The 20,553-nt window shown below is 43.5% G+C and overlaps 1 protein-coding gene across 1 annotated transcript in view; it reads right to left on the bottom strand.

Annotated features, from left to right (window-relative positions):
* Positions 1-18,062: 18,062 nt before the first annotated feature.
* The window catches only part of RRP15 (ribosomal RNA processing 15 homolog), a 51,865-nt gene continuing 49,374 nt past the window's right edge, over positions 18,063-20,553 (bottom strand). The window contains exon 5 of the mRNA XM_077485779.1: positions 18,063-19,018. Coding sequence (XP_077341905.1) covers positions 18,869-19,018 — 150 coding nt within the window. The 3' untranslated portion in view covers positions 18,063-18,868. The remainder of the gene's footprint in view (positions 19,019-20,553) is intronic.

The raw sequence follows: 20,553 nt of genomic DNA, 5'->3' as shown, positions 1-20,553 counted from the left end.
ATGGAAGGAGTATCAGACCACTGTAAATCTACCAAGACCTGGCCGTCCCTCTAAACTTTCAGCTCAGACAAGGAGAAGACTGATCAGAGATGCAGCCAAGAGGCCCATGATCACTCTGGATGAACTGCAGAGAACTACAGCTGAGGTGGGAGAGTCTGTCCATAGGACAACAATCAGTCGTACACTGCACAAATCTGGCCTTTATGGAAGAGTGGCAAGAAGAGAGCCATTTCTCAAAGATATCCATAAAAAGTCTTGTCTAAAGTTTGCCACAAGCCACCTGGGAGACACACCAAACATGTGGAAGAAGGTGCTCTGGTCAGATGAAACCAAAATCGAACTTTTTGCCCACAATGCAAAACGATATGTTTGGCATAAAAGCAACACAGCTCATCACCCTCAACACACCATCCCCACTGTCAAACATGGTGGTGGCAGCATCATGGTTTGGGCCTGCTTTTCTTCAGCAGGGACAGGGAAGATGGTTAAAATTGAGGGGAAGATGGATGCAGCCAAATACAGGACCATTCTGGATGAAAACCTGTTGGAGTCTGCAAAAGACCTGAAACTGGGACGGAGATTTATTTTCCAACAAGACAATGATCCCAAACATACAGCAAAATCTACAAAGGAATGGTTCACAAATAAACGTATCCAGGTGTTAGAATGGCCAAGTCAAAGTCAAGACATGAATCCAATCGAGAATCTGTGGAAAGAGCTGAAAACTGCTGTTCACAAACGCTCTCCATCCAACCTCACTGAGCTCGAGCTGTTTTGCAAGGAAAAATGGGCAAGAATTTCAGTCTCTCGATGTGCAAAACTGATAGAGACATACCCCAAGCGACTTGCAGTTGTAATCGCAGCAAAAGGTGGCTCTACAAAGTATTAACGCAAGGGGGCAGAATAATTTTGCACGCCCCACTTTTCATTTTTTTATTAGTTAAAAAAGTTTCAAAAATCCAATAGATTTCGTTCCACTTCACAATTGTGTCCCACTTGTTGGTGATTCTTCACAAAAAAAAAAAAAAATGTATATCTTTATGTTTGAAGCCTGAAATGTGGCAAAAGGTTGAAAAGTTCAAGAGGGCCGAATACTTTCGCAAGGCACTGTACACACGCTTATTGCGATTGTTTTTTTTTGGGTTTTTTTTTGCCAAAAATATGTAGAAGAATACATATTGGCCTAAACTGATGAAGACATTTTTTTTGGGGGGGATATTTAGTATAGTAAAAAATATAGTTATTTTTTTCAAAATGGTTTTTTTTTGTTTATAGCGAAAAAAAAAAACACCAAAAAAAATAAAAAAAACGCAGAGGTGATCAAATAGCACCAAAAGAAAGCTCTATTTGTGAGAAAAAAAGGACATCAATTTTGTTTGTGTACAACCTTGGATGACTACGCAATTGTCTGTTGTCAGTTAAAGCAACGCAGTGCCGTGTCGCAAAAAATGGCCTGGTCATTAAAGTGGTTGTATACCCTAATTTGTAATTTTTACCTACAGGTAAGCCTATAATAAGGCTTACCTGTAGGTAAAATTAATATCTCCTAAATAGGAGATATACATTTTTCATGCAGCCGCTGACGTCGCTCTGAATGCCCGGCGGCTAGTTCCTACCCAGTAGAAGGACCCTGGTGATCTCACCAGGGTCCTTCTACTGGGTAGGAACTAGCCGATACCACTTTTGAGAGAAGTGAAAAATGTGAACTTTTTGATGACTCAGCAATGTGATCTTGTAATCAGATGAGAGTTTTTGGCTTTCCAGTCTGGTTGCTTAAAGCGGGAGTCCACCGGGACTCCGCGTTTTTTTTTTTTTAAAAGCCAGCAGATACAAATACTGCAGCTGCTGACTTTTAAAATAGTGACACTTACCTGTCCAGCGCGCCCGCGATGTCGGCACCCGAAGCCGATCTCTAGGTCGTCTGTCGGGTCCTGCCGCCGCCATCTTGGGTATGGGAATCAGGAAATGGAGCCTTTCGGCTTCATTTCCCGGTTCCCTACTGCGCATGCGCGAAACGCACTGCGCAATAAGGACGCTCCCCGCTGCCTCTGGGATCTGTGTGTTTCCCAGCAGGCAGCGGGGCACTTGCGGGAAGGGGCGGGCACTTGCGGAAAGGGGCGTAAGTTACGCCCCTTTCCGCAGAGAGCTATCCCGGAAGTGGGTGCAGTTACCTGGATTATCCAGGTAACTGCACCCCCCTCCCCCCTGAAAGGTGCCGATTGTGGCACCGGAGGGGGGGAGGGTTCCGATGAGCCGAAGGTCCACTTTAGGGTGGACCTCCGCTTTAACATCTGAGTTCCAGCCTCAAGGTTACCTGCACGATTCCCTGGATTTGTTCTTGGAGCTCTTTGGATTCCCTGGATCGTTTTGGAAATCTGCTGATCTGGTTATCCTTGCTTGATTGACTCTTCGCTGACATTCGAGTCCACTATTTCCGGTAAGAGTATATACCCTTTATCTTGGGTGAAGGACACACTATCCTTGATGCTCTACATGCCTGCTGAGGCCTTTGTACCCCACTTCTGAGCAACAACTTTTCGTGGTGGATTCCATACATGTGTTACCATAGGATTGGGACTTTCTCACCTGTGTATCTACTCATTATATACATGTTCTGTTTTCTATTCATTATATTTGAGATTGATTTTTATCACAAAGTTTTTATTATTTACACAAAATACTTCATATATTGTTCAATGTTTATTGTTTTACATTTTTAGCGCTACATTTTTCACTGACCTTAATTGAAAGACAAGGCATTTTAAATTTTGTCCAATTTTATCCTCATCTCTTATTTTTTTCTAGTCCTGGATTAGGTACTTTTTATAGGTAGGGATTACCATATAGGCAAAATAATTTTAAAAGATATGGAAAAAAAGGTTGGTCTGCATATATATATCTGTTTTGGGGTGGAGGATGTTTCCTCTAATTAAAAGACTGACAAAAGACTGTATTTGTCTCTTATCTAATATTTAGGCTATAGTGATGGAAAATAGAAGAACTATGTACCTAAATTCTTATGGCTGTACATATGCCCTGTGTACGTTATGTATAGTGAGCATGATGTATAGCAATTCCACATTGCTGTAGATCTCTTAAGTCTTCAATTAATTATTGTATATACAATTGTGCTCATAAGTTTACATACCCTGGCACAATTTATGATTTATTGGCCATTTTTTAGAGAACATGAATGATAACCCAAAAACCTTTCTTTCACTCATGGTTAGTGTTTGGCTGAAGCCATTTATTATCAATCAACTGTGTTTACACTTTTTAAATCTTAATGACAACAGAAACTACCCAAATGACCCTGATCAAAAGTTTACATACTACTTAATTTCCATGTATTGCCCCCTTTAACATCAATGACAGCTTGAAGTCTTTTATGGTATTTGTGGATGAGGCTCTTTATCTTCTCAGATGGTAAATCTGCCCATTGCTCTTGGCAAAAAGCCTCCAGTTCCTGTAAATTGTTGGGCTGTCTTGCATGAACTGCACGTTTGAGATGTCCCCAGAGTGGCTCAATGATATTGAAGTCAGGAGACTGAGATGACCACTCCAGAACCTTCACTTTATTCTGCTGTAGCCAATGACAGGTCGACTTGGCCTTGTTTAATCCTCTCCAAATGTAGTGTTTATAGTTGTGGCCAAAAAGCTACATTTTAGTCTCATCACTCCAAATGACTTTGTGCCAGAAGGTTTGAGGCTTGTCTCTGTGCTGTTTGGTGTATTGTAAGTGGGATACTTTGTGGCATCTGTGTAGTAATGGCTTTCTTCGGGTGACTCAACCATGAAACCCATCTTTCTTCATATGCCTCCTTATTGTGCATCTTGAAACTGCCACACCACATGTTTTCAGAGCGTCCTGTATTTCACCTGAAATTATTTGTGCTTTTTTCTTTGCATCCAGAACAATTGTCCTGGCAGTTGTGGCTGAAATTTTAGTTGGTCTATCTGACCGTGGATTGGTTTTAACAGACCCCCTCATTTTCCACTTCTTGATTAGAGTTTGAACACTGCTGATTGGCATTCTTAATTTCTTAAATATCTTTTTATATCCCTTTCCTGTTTTATGCAGTTCAACTACCTTTTCCCGCAGATCCTTTGACAATTCTTCCCCCATGACTCAGAATCCAGAAACATCAGCACTGAATGAAAGATGCAAGGGTCTGTCGGGAGTACAGAAACTCATTGACCTTTTATACACTCACACTAATTATAAGCAAACAGATCACAGGTGAGGATGGTTACCTTTAATAGCAATTCAAACCCCTTTGTGTCAACTTGTGTGCATGTTATCAGGCCAAAATCACCAGGGTATGCAAATTTTGCTCAGGGTAATTTGGGTAGTTTCTGTTGTGATTATGATTTAAAAAGAGTAAACACAGTTGATTGATAATAGAAGTCTTCAGCCAAACACTAACCATGAGTGAAAGAAATGTTATTGTGTTATTATTCATATTCTCTGAAAAACTGCCAAGAAATCATAAATTCTGTCAGGGTATGTAAACTTATGAGTACAACTATATACACATCTCTCCCCCAACCCCTCCTCCCCATCTTTATAACTAAGCATGGAAAGGTGAAATATGTCGGGGTGTACCTTAAGTGGAGGTGTGCAAGATGTGCTGTCTTGTAAAATTTTGCCAGAGGAAGTGTGATACTAGTGTGCAGCCCATTGTTTGTCAAATAATGTGAAATTGTCACCAAACACTTGGCACAGGTACAGTTATCTTGGCTGCATTTGCATTTCTGTCAGTATGTTTATAGTCCCAGAGCAATGGCCTGACCAAGAAATGCAGCAGGTAATAATGGTAGCGACCTAGTCCATGGTTACGTTGGATAGAAAAAAAACATAAAGCCCCAAATTGTTGTATTTGAGGATTAGGTGCCAATGAAATCCCTTATTTGCAGACTCAGGTCACTCAAAAATAGAGCGGGGAAAGAACTTTGTGTAGTCAACAGTCATGTGTCCTCATCTACCCTCAAAAATTGCTTGTTTCACAAAACGCACATCTGTAGCACGGCGTGGAAAATGAAATACAGTTGGCAAATGAAAAAAATGTATTTATTCATTTGCATTTGACAAGAGTGATTTCAGCCCAGTTACGATGCTGCCTCTTCTACAGTCATGTTAATGTACCAAAAGGTTCACTTGGAGCTGGAAAGGCTTTACCTGATTGGTGTATGTGGGCCAATAACGACAGCTCTTAGGACCCATTCAGATGTATTTGATCTGTTGTGCTGTGCTAACATGCTTTATAGCAGGGGTGTTCAAACTTTTTTCAAAGAGGGCCAGATTTAATGAAGTGAACATGCATGAGGGCCGACCATTTTGCCTGACATTCTTTGAACCATTAAAATTCGGTCTAAGGCCGCGTACACACGGGCGGATTGTCTGCCCAACTAAGTTCGTCAGACAATCCGACAGACAGTCCGTCCAACATTTGAATGAACGGACTTGACCACACACGATGAACAGACAGTCCGCTGAAAGCTTGCGCGATGACGTGTACAGCACGTATGACGGGACTAGAAAAACGACGTCCAATACACTGCAATGCAACCTTCGGCCGTGTAAATCCTTTCTGAGCATGCGCCATACTTAGTCCGTCCAACTTGCCTACACACGAGCGGACTGTCCGCTGAAACCAAGTTTGGACGGACAAAACCAAGTTTGGACGGACAAAATTACGGAAATTCCGAAAGACTTAGTCCGTCAGACTGTCCGCTGAAAAAGTCCGCTGAAGCCCACACACGAGCGGATTGTCCGCTGAAACACGGTTCAGCGGACTAAGTTGGGCAGACAATCCGCCCATGTGTACGCGGCCTAAGTGTGTTCGTCCGAATACAATACACTGCCGAATACACTGCCCAACAAGAATTCTCTTGCATTTGGGGCTGTGTGTAGTGAAGAGATGAGCTCAGGCATGTTATTTGGAGATATATATATATATATATATATATAAATAATTCTTTTGTGGCCCCCCAACAAATCCCAGAGCACCGCTCAGGACTAAAGATGAGTTCAGGCATGTTATTTGGATATACCATATTTATTGGCGTATAATACGCACCTTCACTTTAAGAGGGAGGTTTCTGGAAAAGTCGTACTTTTAAATAAAGAACTGTGGGGCAAAATAAGGGTCAGTGCCCATCTGCAGCCACACCATTGCAATCAATGCAGCCTCACCATTGCAATCAATGCAGCCTCACCATTGCAATTAATGCAGTCTTACCATTGCCATGAATGCAGCCCCACCATTGCCATGAATGCAGCCTTACCATTGCCATGAGTGCAGCCTTACCATTGCCATCAATGCAGCCTCACCATTGCAATTAATGCAGTCTTACCATTGCCATGAATGCAGCCCCACCATTGCCATGAATGCAGCCCTACCATTGCCATGAGTGCAGCCTCACCATTGCCATCAATGCAGCCTCACCATTGCCATCAATGCAGCCTCACCATTGCCATCAATGCAGCCTCACTATTGCCATCAATGCAGCCTCACCATTGCCATCAATGCAGCCTCACCATTGCCATCAATGCAGCCTCACCATTGCCATCCATGCCGCCTCACCATTGCCATCCATGCAGCCTCACCATTGCAATCAATGCAGCCTTACAATTGCCACCAGTGCAGCCTGATTAATGTCCATCTGCAGCCGTGGAGGGGACAGGGAGGGGGTTTTCAAGTCATCAAACCTGAACTTAGCGCCAAATCTGAATAAAGTCTATAGTGGAAAAAAAAACTGTTAGTAAATTCAAATAGGCAAACGCTATATAAAAAAAAAAGGGAAACTGGCCACTGCCATGGCAGATATATACCATTGCACAGTGGGGAGAGGATCTTTAAAGAAAACATGTTGGGAGGGATTGGGGGATGCCCTGGAGTGGTATTAAAGTACTTTTTTTTTTAAAACTGTTGCCCAATAGGGTTTTTTTTAAAACAGAAAAGCCCCTATTGGTCTCTTCTTACATAGTCTGGTTGAAAAAAGACAAATCCATCCAGTTCAACAAATGGAAGTGAAAAAAATATACAATCCTATACGCAAAGTTGACTCAGGAAGGCAAAAAAAAAACCAATAAAGCCTGATCCAATTTGCTCCACCAGGGGAAAAAAAATGATCTCCCGATCCCCAAGTGACAACCAGACATTACCTATAAATAACTTTATCTATAAATATTAGTATCCAGGTATATGTGTATCTAGGAAAGAATCCAGGCCTTTTTTCTGTACTTTCAATATTTTAATCCAGGCTTTTTAACCCCCCTAGCGGTAATCCCGAGTCTGGCTCGGGTTGGGATTTTAATTACAGGAGCGGTAACCCCGAGCCAGACTCGGGATCGCATCGCTGGATGCAGGGGAGGACACAGGGGGAGTTACTCACCTTGTCCCCTGGATCCAGCGATGTCCCCCGCGCTGTGTGATCGAGCTGTCCTCCGCTTGATTCACAGTGCCGTCGAGCTCCGTTCCGTGACGTTACGGCGCACGGGAGCGGAGAACGGCGGCAAATTAAAAAAAGTAAAAGAACACAAAACACACACAGTACTGTAATCATTACAGATTACAGTGCTGTATTAAAAAATACACACCCCCTTTGTCCCTAGTGGTCTGTGCAGTGCCCTGCATGCACTTTTATATTATAAATACTGTTTTTTCTGCCTGGAATTTGGAGATTGTCCATAGCAACCAAAACTTGTCCCTTTTTCAGTGTTTTAGGATTTGATTACATTATTGAATATTTTTTATTATTCTTTATTATATTATAAACTTTATCATACCCGGGATGTCTGCTAGACTCTGGTTTGAACAGATTTAAGAGCGTTATTCCTAAGAATTACAGGACTACAAAATAAAACGCCAGATTTCCATGCAAAGTAATTGTACCGCTTTCAGCACCTTATTCCAGACTGAATCATACCGCCAGGGAGGTTAAAGTCATACATGTCTCTCCCAGCCTGTCAGCAGCAATGTAATTTGAGCCACACATGCGCAGTTCAGACCAGATTTATGTGACCTGTTATGCGCCATAGTAAAATGACTCCTGTGTACATGTGTGGGAGTGACATCATCATGGCCTGGTCATTCAAACAGCCAGTGAGCACAAACCCAGAAGGAAGACCAGACAACAATGGAAGCACCGGGGCCAGCTGGAGCAGTGACAGCGCAGCACTGGAGGGCTCCATGTGACAGGGAAGTCTGTCATAATGTGCTAATATTATGGCATAAACCCTCTGACAAAGTAATAAATAAAATGTGGTGGAGTTTAATACCACTTTAAAGCTGTATATGGTGTTACAGAAATGTACAATTCAAGCAAGTGTACACTGACAGCACATGTTTGGATGTGGAATTTTCTTTTTATCTTTTACAATTTGCTTGATTCACATACAGCAGCGGAATTCCACACCGATTCACTTCAGTTTAAAAAAAAAAAAAAAAGGCTTAAGTTTTAGCAGACACATGCTTTTTCATCAAATAGTAATAGACCCGCTTAAAGTGGTTGTAAACCCTTACAACCAACTTTGACCTACAGGTAAGCCTAGATTAAGGCTTACTTGTAGGTCCAAGAAATATCTCCTAAACCTACATGGTTTAGGAGATATTTGCCGAAAGACAGGCACTGCTGTCTACGGTGCATGCGCCGTAGACAGCGGCGCGCAGGCGCACTGAGCAAACCGCGGTCAACGGCGGTATGCCGCGAGTGGCGGCTCCCGTGCGCATGCAGGGGAGTGACGTCATCGCGGCTTCGCCGAATGACAGCGGCGGGGCAGCGAGACCCACAGAGAGGATGGATGCGCCGGACTACAGGGGACAGCGGCGACTTCACTGGCTTCTGTGTCAGGTAAGTGACACATAATGGACTACTATGCGATGCATAGTATTCCATTATGCTTTACCTTTGCAGGGAATGAAAGAGGAAGTAAACTCATCAGGGTTTACTTCCTCTTTAAAGCTTCGTACACATGATCAGATTTTCAGACAACCATTCATTCATTTTATTGTGGCATGCTATTCTCATGTCGAAAGTGAAGAGGTTACACACAATATGAAAATTCTCGTACGACAGAATACAAGGTCAGAAGTGATGTAATGTGTTGAATAGTTTTGTATGAATTCTTTCATTTCTGAGCATGCGTAGTCTTGCTCTTACGTTTTTTTTCAGACGAAAACCATACTATTTAAATGAAAATCGGACGTTGCGTACGACAAAAATTTTATAGTCTGCGCATCCAGCTTTTGTATGACGAAAAAACTGAATCGGCTGTCGGAAGCACCGTACTAACGGTCCGAAAATCGGCAGATTGTCGGACGAAATGTAACTTCCAATTTTCGTATCGTGTGTACGGCCTTTAGTTTGCTAGGCTGTCCAAGTCTCTAGGTCAGTGATTCTCAACCAGGGTTCCGTGGAACCCTTGGATTCCTCCAGAGGTTGCTAGAGGTTCCTTCAGCATTGGGCAATTTCTGCCTCTCAGATAAGTTCCCACTCACACCATTGATCTTTTTAGCTACCTGTAAAGGGGTAATTCTTCCCAATGACCATTGGTGTAAAGACCATTTATCCCACTGACCATCACACTAATGTATCATGAGTTGTAGATTTCTAATTTTTAGCAGGGGTTCCCCGAGACCGGAGAACTATTTCAAGGGTTCCTCTACGTTGAAAAGGTTGAGAAAGGCTGCTCTAGGTGGAATGCACGCTGATACCTGGGCGGTTTTACTAGCACCGCTAATGCGGATGCCTGCACAGGATGGACTTGTTTTTTTTCGCTGCTGAAGGTTTTTGATACACTACCAACTTTTTTATGCTATAATGAGTTTGTCTTTTTCTTCTACACTGCCTGCTAAGAAACCCAAATCCTGGAACCACAGACTGCTGTGAGGAGGGGACGTGTGGAAGCGGCTGCTGACTACTGGCTTCCCCTTGGTCATGGAGAACATTTAAGCCTTATTTGACCTTTCTTGTTATAGGACAAAGAGGGTCAAGAACACCTGGTAAGTGGGGATCTTCACTTTACCTGCACGTGGTGTTTTTTGGGAGCCCACAGAGCAACATGTCAGTCACTGAGGGATGTACACGGCAAAAGATGTGTGAGCTTGAGAACTTTGCTTACTGGATATCACATGAGAAAACGGTCACACAGCTTCTTTATTAATTATTTTTTTATGATTGTTTATCAATTGTGTGCACATAAGCGGTAAGCATTTTAACTGTCAAGTCACTGGCCAATTCCTGTCAAACTCATTAAGAGATCACAGATGATCCAGCAGTAGGATATTACAAGGAGGGAAAATCATCAGAAATATACAGACAAAGAGGAAAGCAGGTTGTTTTACTACTACTACTAATTTAAGAAAACACAGGTGCAAGGCTAGCCCCAAATCTACTAGAGACAAGAGCACAGGCTGGATCTTTACCAAAATAATTAAAATATCGCAGAGAGTACAGCAGTGTAAAATTGGCCAGTAACAAGAACGTTTTAATCAGGAATATTACACCTATGTATGCATAACATACACATGAGTGATATGATTTGAGGTGGTTTAGGTGCACGCTGTTCTTGAGCTTATTATTTTTGTTCTTTCAAATGAGAAAAGAATGCAAATTGAAAACACACACAATTAGCCTCAAACTCAGATTACCAGCAAACCCCATCGTCATCCTTTTTGCCACAGAAGGAAATTTCCACTCTCTGCATATACACCAATGTAATTGATAATAAAAACTACGAGCAGGCCTCAGAAATGCAGTGGGTTTGGGCAGATCAGATTTTTTACACATTTTTCTCATAAAGAAACTGGTTGGTTTATAAAGGTTCTAAAAGTTCTAAACCAACATTGTTATCCGCCTGTTTAGTTTCTATTTTGTCATCACATTTTATCTATAAAAGTCCAGGTACTCAGCCGGGAATACAATGCCATTTATTGCTTAAGCACTAGACTTCTAGTTGACACTTGGAGAGAAGAGGTAATCCTCTCCTAAGGACCTTCCTTCCACCCTAATCTCCGAGGAGCCTCTCTCTTCACTTCACACTCCAACATCATGTGAGGTCATGTTACATCACCCGATAACCCAAGCACGGGAAGCCACCAAATCTATAATCACAGTGAAGAGCAGACACTGGACAGGGTTCATCAGGAAAGATGCTTTGAAAATTGCATTCCAAACAAAGAGCCAGCAGGGCCACAATACCAGATGACTTAAAGGAGAAGTCCAGCCAAAGTTCGTTTGGCTGGGCTTCCTTCTCCTTTGGATCACAGGAGTGCAGTTCATTTTGCACTCCTGTGACCAGTTTTCAGAATAGAGTAGACTGAAGTCCGCTCTCTGCTGACGTCACCGATGACAGTCCAGGCACCGCGTCATCCCGACAATGGGAGTCTGGATCCAGGTGCCAGGACTGACACCAGTCTCAGCAAGCCGATGAGAGCCTGAGACAGTCACTCCACCCCCACCATAGCCCAGCGCTCCAATGAGCGAGAAAGGAGGAGCGCAGAACTATGACTCACAGTCTGCAGCTCTCAGAGCTCTGAAAATCGAGCGATCAGCAGTTTTTGATTGCTCGGTTTTCAGTGTAGAGGTGCCGGGGGACAGATGCAGCATCAGACCCATGCTGCATCAGCTTAGGTAAGTATTAAGTAATAATTAGTAAGTAAAGCTGTCAATGCTAGCATGGACCACATCCGGCTGCTTCAAAATTGTATCTGGCATGTACAGTGCCCTGAAAAAGTATTCACACCCCATGAAATTTTCCACATTTTGTCATGTTACAACCAAAAACGTAAATGTATTTTTCTGGGATTTTATATCTTAGATGAATACAAAGTGGCACATAATTGTGAAGTGGAGGGAATGTCTATTCCAGCTTTGCACATCTAAAGGGTGAAATTGTTGCCTCTTCTTTTATGCAAAATAACTCAAGCTCTGTCAGATTGGATGGAGAGTGTCTGAACGGCAGTTTTTAAGGGTTGCCACAGATTCTGAATTGGATTCAGGTCTGGACCATGGGGATGGTGTATTCAGGGCGTTTTGCCTTCAGGCCAAAAAGTTCAATTTCGGTCTCATCTGACCAGAGCACTTTCTTCCACATGTTTGCTGTGTTCCTCCAAATGGCTTCTCGCAAACTGCAAATGGAACTTCTTATGGCTTTCTTCTTGCCACTCTTCCATAAGGGACAATTTGTGGAGTGCAGGACTAATAGTTGTCCTGTGGACAGATTCTCCCACCTTAGCTGTGGATCTCTGCAGCTCCTCCAGAGTTACCATGGGCCTCTTGGCTGCTTCTCTGATTAATGCTTTCCTTGCCCGGCCTGTCAGTTTAGGTGAACAGCCATGTCTTGGTAGGTTTGCAGTTTTGCCATACTCTCCATTTTCTGATGATGGATTGAACAGTGCTCTGGGAGATGTTCAAAGCTTGGATTTATTTTTTATTTTTTTTAGAACCTAACCCTGCTTTCAGCTGCTCCACAACTTTATCCCGACCTGTCTTCTGTGTTCCTTGGCCTTCATGATGCTGTTTGTTCACTAAAGTTCTCTAACAAACCTTTGAGAGATTCACAGAACAGCTGTATTTATACAGAGATTAAATTACACACAGGCAAACTCAATTTACTTATTATGTAACTTCTGAAAGCAATTGGTTCCACTGGATTTTAGTTAGGGGTATACGAGTAAAGGGGGCTAAATACAATGGCACGCCACACTTTTCATATATTTGTAAAAAACAAAATTAAAATCATTTTACTTCCACTTCAGTTATGTGCCATTTTGTGTTGGTCTATAACATAAAATACATTTACGTTTTTGGTTGTAACATGACAAAATGTGGAAAATTTCATGGGGTATGTATACTTTTTCCAAGGCACTGTAGCTGATGCAAACAGACTCAGGATCCAGATCAGCTGGTCTTCGCTGAAAGAAACCCTGATGTAAGGGGAAGTCTGATATGGACTCTTATGTATGGATGAATCTGATGGGGCCACTGACATAAGGGGGAAATCAGATGAGGATTCTGATGTAAGAGAAACTCCTAAGGCAGACTCAGATGTAAGGGAGCTGATGGGGACCCTAAGTAAAGGGGAACTGTGCTTTGTTTTACTTAACCACCCCCTTCATGACCTGGCCATTTTTTGCTTTTTAGCACTGTACTACTTTAACTTGGAAAACATATCCAGTCATGAAACGCTGTACCCATACAAAATTTATATCATTTTTCTTCACACAAATAGAACTTTCTTTTGGTGGGATTTGAGCACCACTTGGTTTATTTTGTATTATATAAACGAAAAAAAGACAGATATTAAAGAAAAAAAAAAACTATATTTTTTACAGTCCACATCATATTAAAAAAACAAAATGTATTCTGCAACATGTCTTTGGTTTAAAAAAAAAAAAAAAAAAACTAAACAAATACCCAATAAGTGTATATTGATTGGTTTGCGTGAAAGTTATGTCTAAAAACTATGGTATATACATTTTTTGTATTTTTTTTTTTTTAACACTACCAATAGCGTGGATCAGCATATTATAATGGGACTGCGACAGTGTTCATGTCAGATTTCCCACAGCACTGAGTGGGAACAGACTACCTGCCACGGACATCAGCAGTGACAGTGATCAGTGCTAATACTATATACCAGTGATGGCGAACCTTGGCACTCCAGATGTTTTAGAACTACATTTCCCATGATGCTCAACTACACTGCAGAGTGCAGGAGCCTCATGGGAAATGTAGTTCCAAAACATCAGGGGTGCCAAGGTTCGCCATCACTGCTATATACTGACACTGGCTGGGGTTAATGTCTTGGGTAATTAAGGGGGTTAAACGTGTGCTGATTTTTACTGAAGATCTTTGCTTCTTATCCCTGCAAACAGAGAGATCATTCCCCCTGTACAGAGCCGTGCATTGATTGGGCAGTGATCAGCGGGTCCTGCTGACAGACTACCACTGTGTACAATCACAGCAAGTGGCGGGGGCGGCACATACTAAGCCAGAAAACAAGCAGCGATGTACCAGTACTTTGCTTTGCCTGTACAAGCAAGTGGTTAAATACAAGTAAAATGTATGCATCAATTTATACGATTGAATATTTGTAAAATGTAAGATGTGACCTTCATACTAAAATAATTGGACACCAGATGTAGTTGGTAAGCATTATGCATTCACAGTGGTAAAGTGCGGGGGACATGACTGCAACTGTGGTGGTAAGAGAGGGGCGGCCATGCAGGCAGGGAGGGGTGGGGCAGTGTTAAAAGCAAGGGTTGGTGCTGGTGAGGACAGGGTGGGAGAAATTCATGTTGGTAAGCTGTTAACGCTGATCTCTAGCACTAGTGAAGTTTTAATAGTTTGTTTTACCAAGCTGGTCCAAATGAGAGATTACCATCACTATTAGATGCGGCAGCTGTGTGCGCTGTATTAACTGTATGCACTCGGCTACATACAGTGCTGTGTTCCAGCAGAGATATGGGAACTTCCCATCCCTATCCCGGAACAAATAAGAGTCAGGCTTAGTGCTGCTCAGTCATTCGCAGCAAGATTTGTGTTCTATGAATGAATACAAAGCTGCCTCTGAATAGGCGAGTCAAAGATCATCCACCCACCTCACCGGTACAGCCAGGGGATGTTTTGTATTCATTCCTAAAATACAAAGCTTGCTGTGAATGGCTGAGGAGCACTCAGCCCCTCTTGATTTTTTTTTTTTTTTTTTTTTTTTTATGGGAATGAGATGGGAAATTCCCATCTGGCTGCTGGAACACAGCACTGTATGTAGCTGGTACTAGAGACTGTTAATACAACAAGGAAAGCGGGCCCATCAAGTAGTAAAATGTAATAGCTTGTTAGGACCAGCTTGGTTCAAATTAAGTATTTAAACTTCACTAAAACCTGTAGATCAGCTTTAAGAGATGGAACTTTGTCCTAAAAAAAAATATCAGCTCCCATATGTTTATTCTAAAAAACAAACACCCCCCCCCCCCCCCCCCCCAAAAAAAAAAGTATACTTTAGAGTATATTCGTGTGTCATGCAAGTAGGAACGTCAACAGAGGGCACACGGGCAGCTAAGGGCACACTGGTATCCAGCTACCTATAAACAGGTGTCATCCAGGCATGCAAATAGGGGACAGATGGCAGAGAAAGGGCAAAGTTTACAGTTGGCATCACAGAGTGTCCTTTTCCCAAAATGTTACAGACTGATCCTATACAGAATCAAAATGCTACTCTGTGTCCTTATCAAAGGTTTGAGGACAGATCATGTCTCTAAAATTAATCCAGGTTAGAAAAAGCCCTGAGTTAGAATCTACGTATACTACACAGCTATTCCACACTATACATGCTCCTTATAGGGAGGTCACTTCATCTTACACTAAGAAGTTCAGAGAAGCCGGTCTCCCTTTCTCTACTTCAAAATGGCTCCATTCTGTCAACAAATCACTCATCCCAGGCAGATAAATAAATAATAAAAAAAAAAAGTGCACCATGCCAACTCCTAGCTTACCAGACCTATGCCAAACACTAGGCACCTCTAGCAGGGCACATAGGGGTCTATTTATATAAAGTTAGGCTATGCATCCAGTAAAACATCAAATACATTGGACGTGTGAGAATTCATCAGCATTTGCTCATTATTTCTGCTAATGGGGGGGGGGTATTTTGTCTTGAGACTGAAAGTTTAGGGCGTGTTCCTTTATTGTTTGAACATTTGAACCGTGTTTTCCCTTTGGGGTCAAATGTTCTTCGAGTATGTTGCACCCAGTACTTAAAGAAATCCATACAAGTAGTATGGTTAACATGATCTAAATTGATTTGACCATGTAGGAAACAAACAGGATTTGACACATTTCCAACATATTAAAAACAACATTTTTATGAAAAGAGGGGTGCACCAGCCTGGTGAAAACCACTTATCACTTGAAGATCAGGCCTATTTTGGCGCTTTTTGTTTACAAGTAAAAATCATCAGTTTCTGTCTAGAAAATCACCCAAACATTATATTTTTTTTTATAGCAGAGGCCTCAGAGACTAAAATTGTGGTCGTTGGAATTATTTATGTCACACGGTATTTGCCTAGCGGTTTTTCAAATGCATTGTTTTGAGAAAAGACACACCTTAATGAATTTGAATGCAGCCTCCTAGACCTGTGGTCATCAACCCTGTGCTCAGGGCTCACTAACAGTCCAGGTTTTATGTATTACCTTTGGGGGGAGATGCAGACTACAATACTGCAATCACTGAGCAGAAAATGATATCACCGGTGATGTATTTCAGTTATCGTGCAAACCTGGCCTGTTGGTGGGCCCTGAGGACAGGGTTGATGACCTCTGTCAGACGATAGAGATGGCCGGGGACATTCTGTTCCTCAGCCAGCTCTAACACAACCCGGTGGCACCATCTGATCGGATAACGGGCTCCTCGCTCACACAGGAAAGCCTGAAGAGGCTCCACCAGTAGGGGAGGGGACGGGACGACAACTTCCCCTCCTACCACCTGTAAAAGCAATCCAGCAGCTAATCTGCTGCTGGGACTGCTTTTAGATAGAAGCATCACCGGCTAAAAGGAAAAAAAAAAAGAAAAAAAAAAGGAAAAAAAAATTGGGTTTATGTCATACAGCTGCAGCCATAACACCGGTATAACCACATGAAAACAATCATATACATGATTCTGCGGCAAGTGGTTAATAAAAAGTAGACAATTGTTATTCTTACAAACACAAATGTTAAGTACGCTCAACAACAAATCCCAAATCCAGAGATGTGAGGTCCACTGCACATACTTTCTTACAATATAAGAAGCCAATTGGGTCTAGTATGGCTGATGTGTTTCAAGGGGAGCCTCCTCTTTCCCGTGTGTAAATCAGAGTCTCAATTACTTTTTTTGTTTAGGTTTAATAGCGCTTTAAAATAACACAACCAGCTTTTGCTTCAATATTTATTTTAAACTAAAGATTTCATCTGCAGCACTATTTTTGCTTTTAGCTGAATTTGCTATCCAGGACCATTCAAATCTTTTTCTCTGAAACCAGGTTATTCTGGACTCACCCCCAACCTGTGAATGGACAGTGAAAGGAGAAGCAGCACAGTGATGAGCTCATCTGTCGTTATTTTTCCTTCTATCAGCACATTAACTGACTTGGCTTCTTGTGTTGCTTCTTCTCACACTGCAGCTGTACATGGACAGCAAGATGCTGACAATAGGTCACTTACACTACTCGTATTTCAAAAATACATTTAAAATGGTGGTAGCCCCCCCCCCCCCCCCCTCTCCAAAAAAAGAGATCCTGTTCCTTTAAAATAGATATACAGAATAGTGGTTGTGTTGTAGGCAATTTGTCCCTTTCTATGCTGTAAAATACCTGGTTGATCCTGTCTGTTCCTGTGTCCCCCTTAGTGTTGACCACAGTAATCATGGCTGCTGATTTATGACACCATGGTCTGGTCACATGCCTCAGTCATCCTGGAGCCTCTCCCCCCTCTCTCCCACCCCGTCAGCTGAGAGTCTGTGTGTGAGCAATCTCCTTCCCACCCTCCCGCTGCTTTTCCACTGTGACTATTAAAATAAATTACTATTCATGAATCTTGGAATCCCCTCTGTTACAGGAAGATATAATGTGCAGTGTCTGTTTTTTGAAAATGATGCAGTGAAATACCTTATTTCAGAGCACCGCTGTGTGCTCACGTGACATTTCTGGCTGACGTCAGAGGGGAATCTCAGCCCCTCCCACTGTAGTCCACGGATCGGGTAAGGAGAGTGCAGGGCAGTCACGTGACCGCACAGTGGTACTCTGAAATAAGGTATTTCACTCATTTTTTTGAATAAGGTATTTCACTCATTTTAAAAACACATACACTGCACAATATATCTTCCTGTAACAGAGAGGATTCCAGGATTTGAGATCAGTGACTTTACAAACACTTTAATGATGTATAAATGACAACAGTGCTGCATTCAATTGTCTCTTATATCTGCCTAGAATTCAGCTCTATGAATGTTAAACTATCAGGAAAATAGGTCAAACCATTTCAATATGAAAACTTCAAAGCAATACAGAAAAACAAGGCGGGTTTCAGCAGAATTTAATAACAAACTTTAGCAGTAGCTGCCTTTATACTCGCCCCTCTCCAACACACACATGGACATATTCCTCTGCCATCCACAGTAGCCGTGTCTTTTATTCGAGCTGACAACTGTACATGTACACACTGACCTCCCCCCTACAACCTCCCCGAAAAGGTATATTTTTTGGAAGGGGCTGCGCTGCACCCTTTGATAAAGAATCCTTAAGCTGTTTTCTGCTCCTGCTAACCTTGGAGAGACATAAGTGAAAGCCAAGTAGTTATTTTTCGAGCAGAACTCTTTTCAAAAGCAGCGCTGGAATCCGTTTCAAGCTCAGCCAGGGCCTCTCGTCTATGCCAGCAAGAGGAGAGATTCTAAACACCACACAAGGTGATGGGCCGGAAGAGACGGCCGCGCTCCTGTCAGGCGCGGGGGGACGAGCAACGGAACGCGGGCAAAGCCTACTGAGCCAGGATATCCATCAGGGTGACGGACGCAAAGTTAGTGACCTCTGGCGCTTCCCCTCGCCGAACTGGGCAGGTGCCACTGTTTTGACTGCACAAGATGTTTTGGAAAAATAGGTTGAAAAATTAGACATTTTGGAAAATATTTCAGGATTAAAGGCTTCCTGAGGCCAGGAGAATGAAAGTTCCCATAAATTTATTTTTTTGTTCGGTTTCTTTACATATAAATATATATAAAAATGGTATTTGTGAAATGTGAAAAATGCCATGCATTCTCAGAATGAAGACTTTATCCCAGTCAGCTCCACAGATAAGGAATTATCTTTATCCCTTCCGCAGAACTTTTTTATCTATCTGAATCACTTCCGCTATATTCCTCCCCCGCGCCCGCCTCGTCATCCTCGCTGTTCTTGTCCCAGTCCTTCATGGATGCCCCCATCATAAAGTCGTCCCGCAGGATGTTCCATTCTGAAGTGTCCTCTGATTTTATGAAATTCTGGAGAGAAAAAGAAAGGGCAATTATTTAAGGAATACATATTACAGAAACTATGGGAAAGAACAAAACATCAGTGATAAATTTAATAAATCGCAATAAATATGGCAAGGACACAATATGAAAGGACAACCGTGTTAACTGCGTGCTTCTTCCAGATCAATGGCTTGGAAATACTGAAGTAACAAAAAAAAAAAAAAACACACACACACACACAATGGCTGCCTACGAATTTAATTAAATATTTTCTTTGAAGCCCAACTACAGACAACTAAAAACCACAGCCTCACTGCAAAGGTCAATTGCTCATTTATGCCTAGGGCAATGGTCTCTAAACTGGGGCTCTTTGCTTGCCTTTATCCGGCCCTTTAGGGCACTATTACTGACATTAATGATGGGCACTATTCCTACCAGTGACCCCGCCCCCCCCACAGTGGGGCGCTATTCCTGCCAGTGACCCCTCCCCTACAGTGGGGCACTATTCCTGCCAGTGACCCCAGGGTGGGGCGCTATTCCTTCCAATGACCCCAACTGTGGGACGCTATTCCTGCCAGTGAACACCAAGGCGGGGCGCTATTCCTGCCAGTGACCTTCCCTCCCCAACGGCGGGGCGCTATTCCTGCCAGTGACCTTCCCTCCCCCAACCGCGGGGCGCTATTCCTGCCAGTGACCTCCTCTCCCCAACGGCGGGGCGCTATTCCTGCCAGTGACCAACCACGGGGAGTTATTCCTGCCAGTAAACCCTTCTTATTGGGGCGCTATTCCTCCCAGTGACCCTCTGCTGATAGGGTGCTATCCCTTGCTATCCCTGCCAGTGGCCACCAACCACGGGGGCGCTATCCCTGCCAGTGGCCACCAACCACGGGGGCGCTATCCCTGCCAGTGGCCACCAACCACGGGGGCGCTATTCCTCCCACTGACCCCCAACCACGGGGCGCTATCCCTCCCACTGACCCCCAACCACGGGGCGCTATCCCTCCCAGTGACCAACCACGGGGAGTTATTCCTGCCAGTAAACCCTTCTTATTGGGGCGCTATTCCTCCCAGTGACCCTCTGCTGATAGGGTGCTATCCCTTGCTATCCCTGCCAGTGGCCACCAACCACGGGGGCGCTATCCCTGCCAGTGGCCACCAACCACGGGGGCGCTATCCCTGCCAGTGGCCACCAACCACGGGGCGCTATTCCTCCCACTGACCCCCAACCACGGGGCGCTATCCCTCCCACTGACCCCCAACCACGGGGCGCTATCCCTCCCACTGACCCCCCAACCACGGGGCGCTATCCCTCCCACTGACCCCCAACCACGGGGCGCTATCCCTCCCACTGACCCCCAACCACGGGGCGCTATCCCTCCCACTGACCCCCAACCACGGGGCGCTATCCCTCCCACTGACCCCCAACCACGGGGCGCTATCCCTCCCACTGACCCCCAACCACGGGGCGCTATCCCTCCCACTGACCCCCAACCACGGGGCGCTATCCCTCCCACTGACCCCCAACCACGGGGCGCTATCCCTCCCACTGACCCCCAACCACG

This window comes from Lithobates pipiens, unplaced genomic scaffold (genome assembly GCF_037356315.1).
Source record: "Lithobates pipiens isolate NorthernLeopardFrog02 unplaced genomic scaffold, aLitPip1_a1.2 Scaffold_18, whole genome shotgun sequence".
Lineage (NCBI taxonomy): Eukaryota > Metazoa > Chordata > Amphibia > Anura > Ranidae > Lithobates > Lithobates pipiens.
The sequence above is the reverse complement of the archived record's forward strand: the minus strand, read 5'-3'. Positions and strand labels throughout refer to the sequence as shown.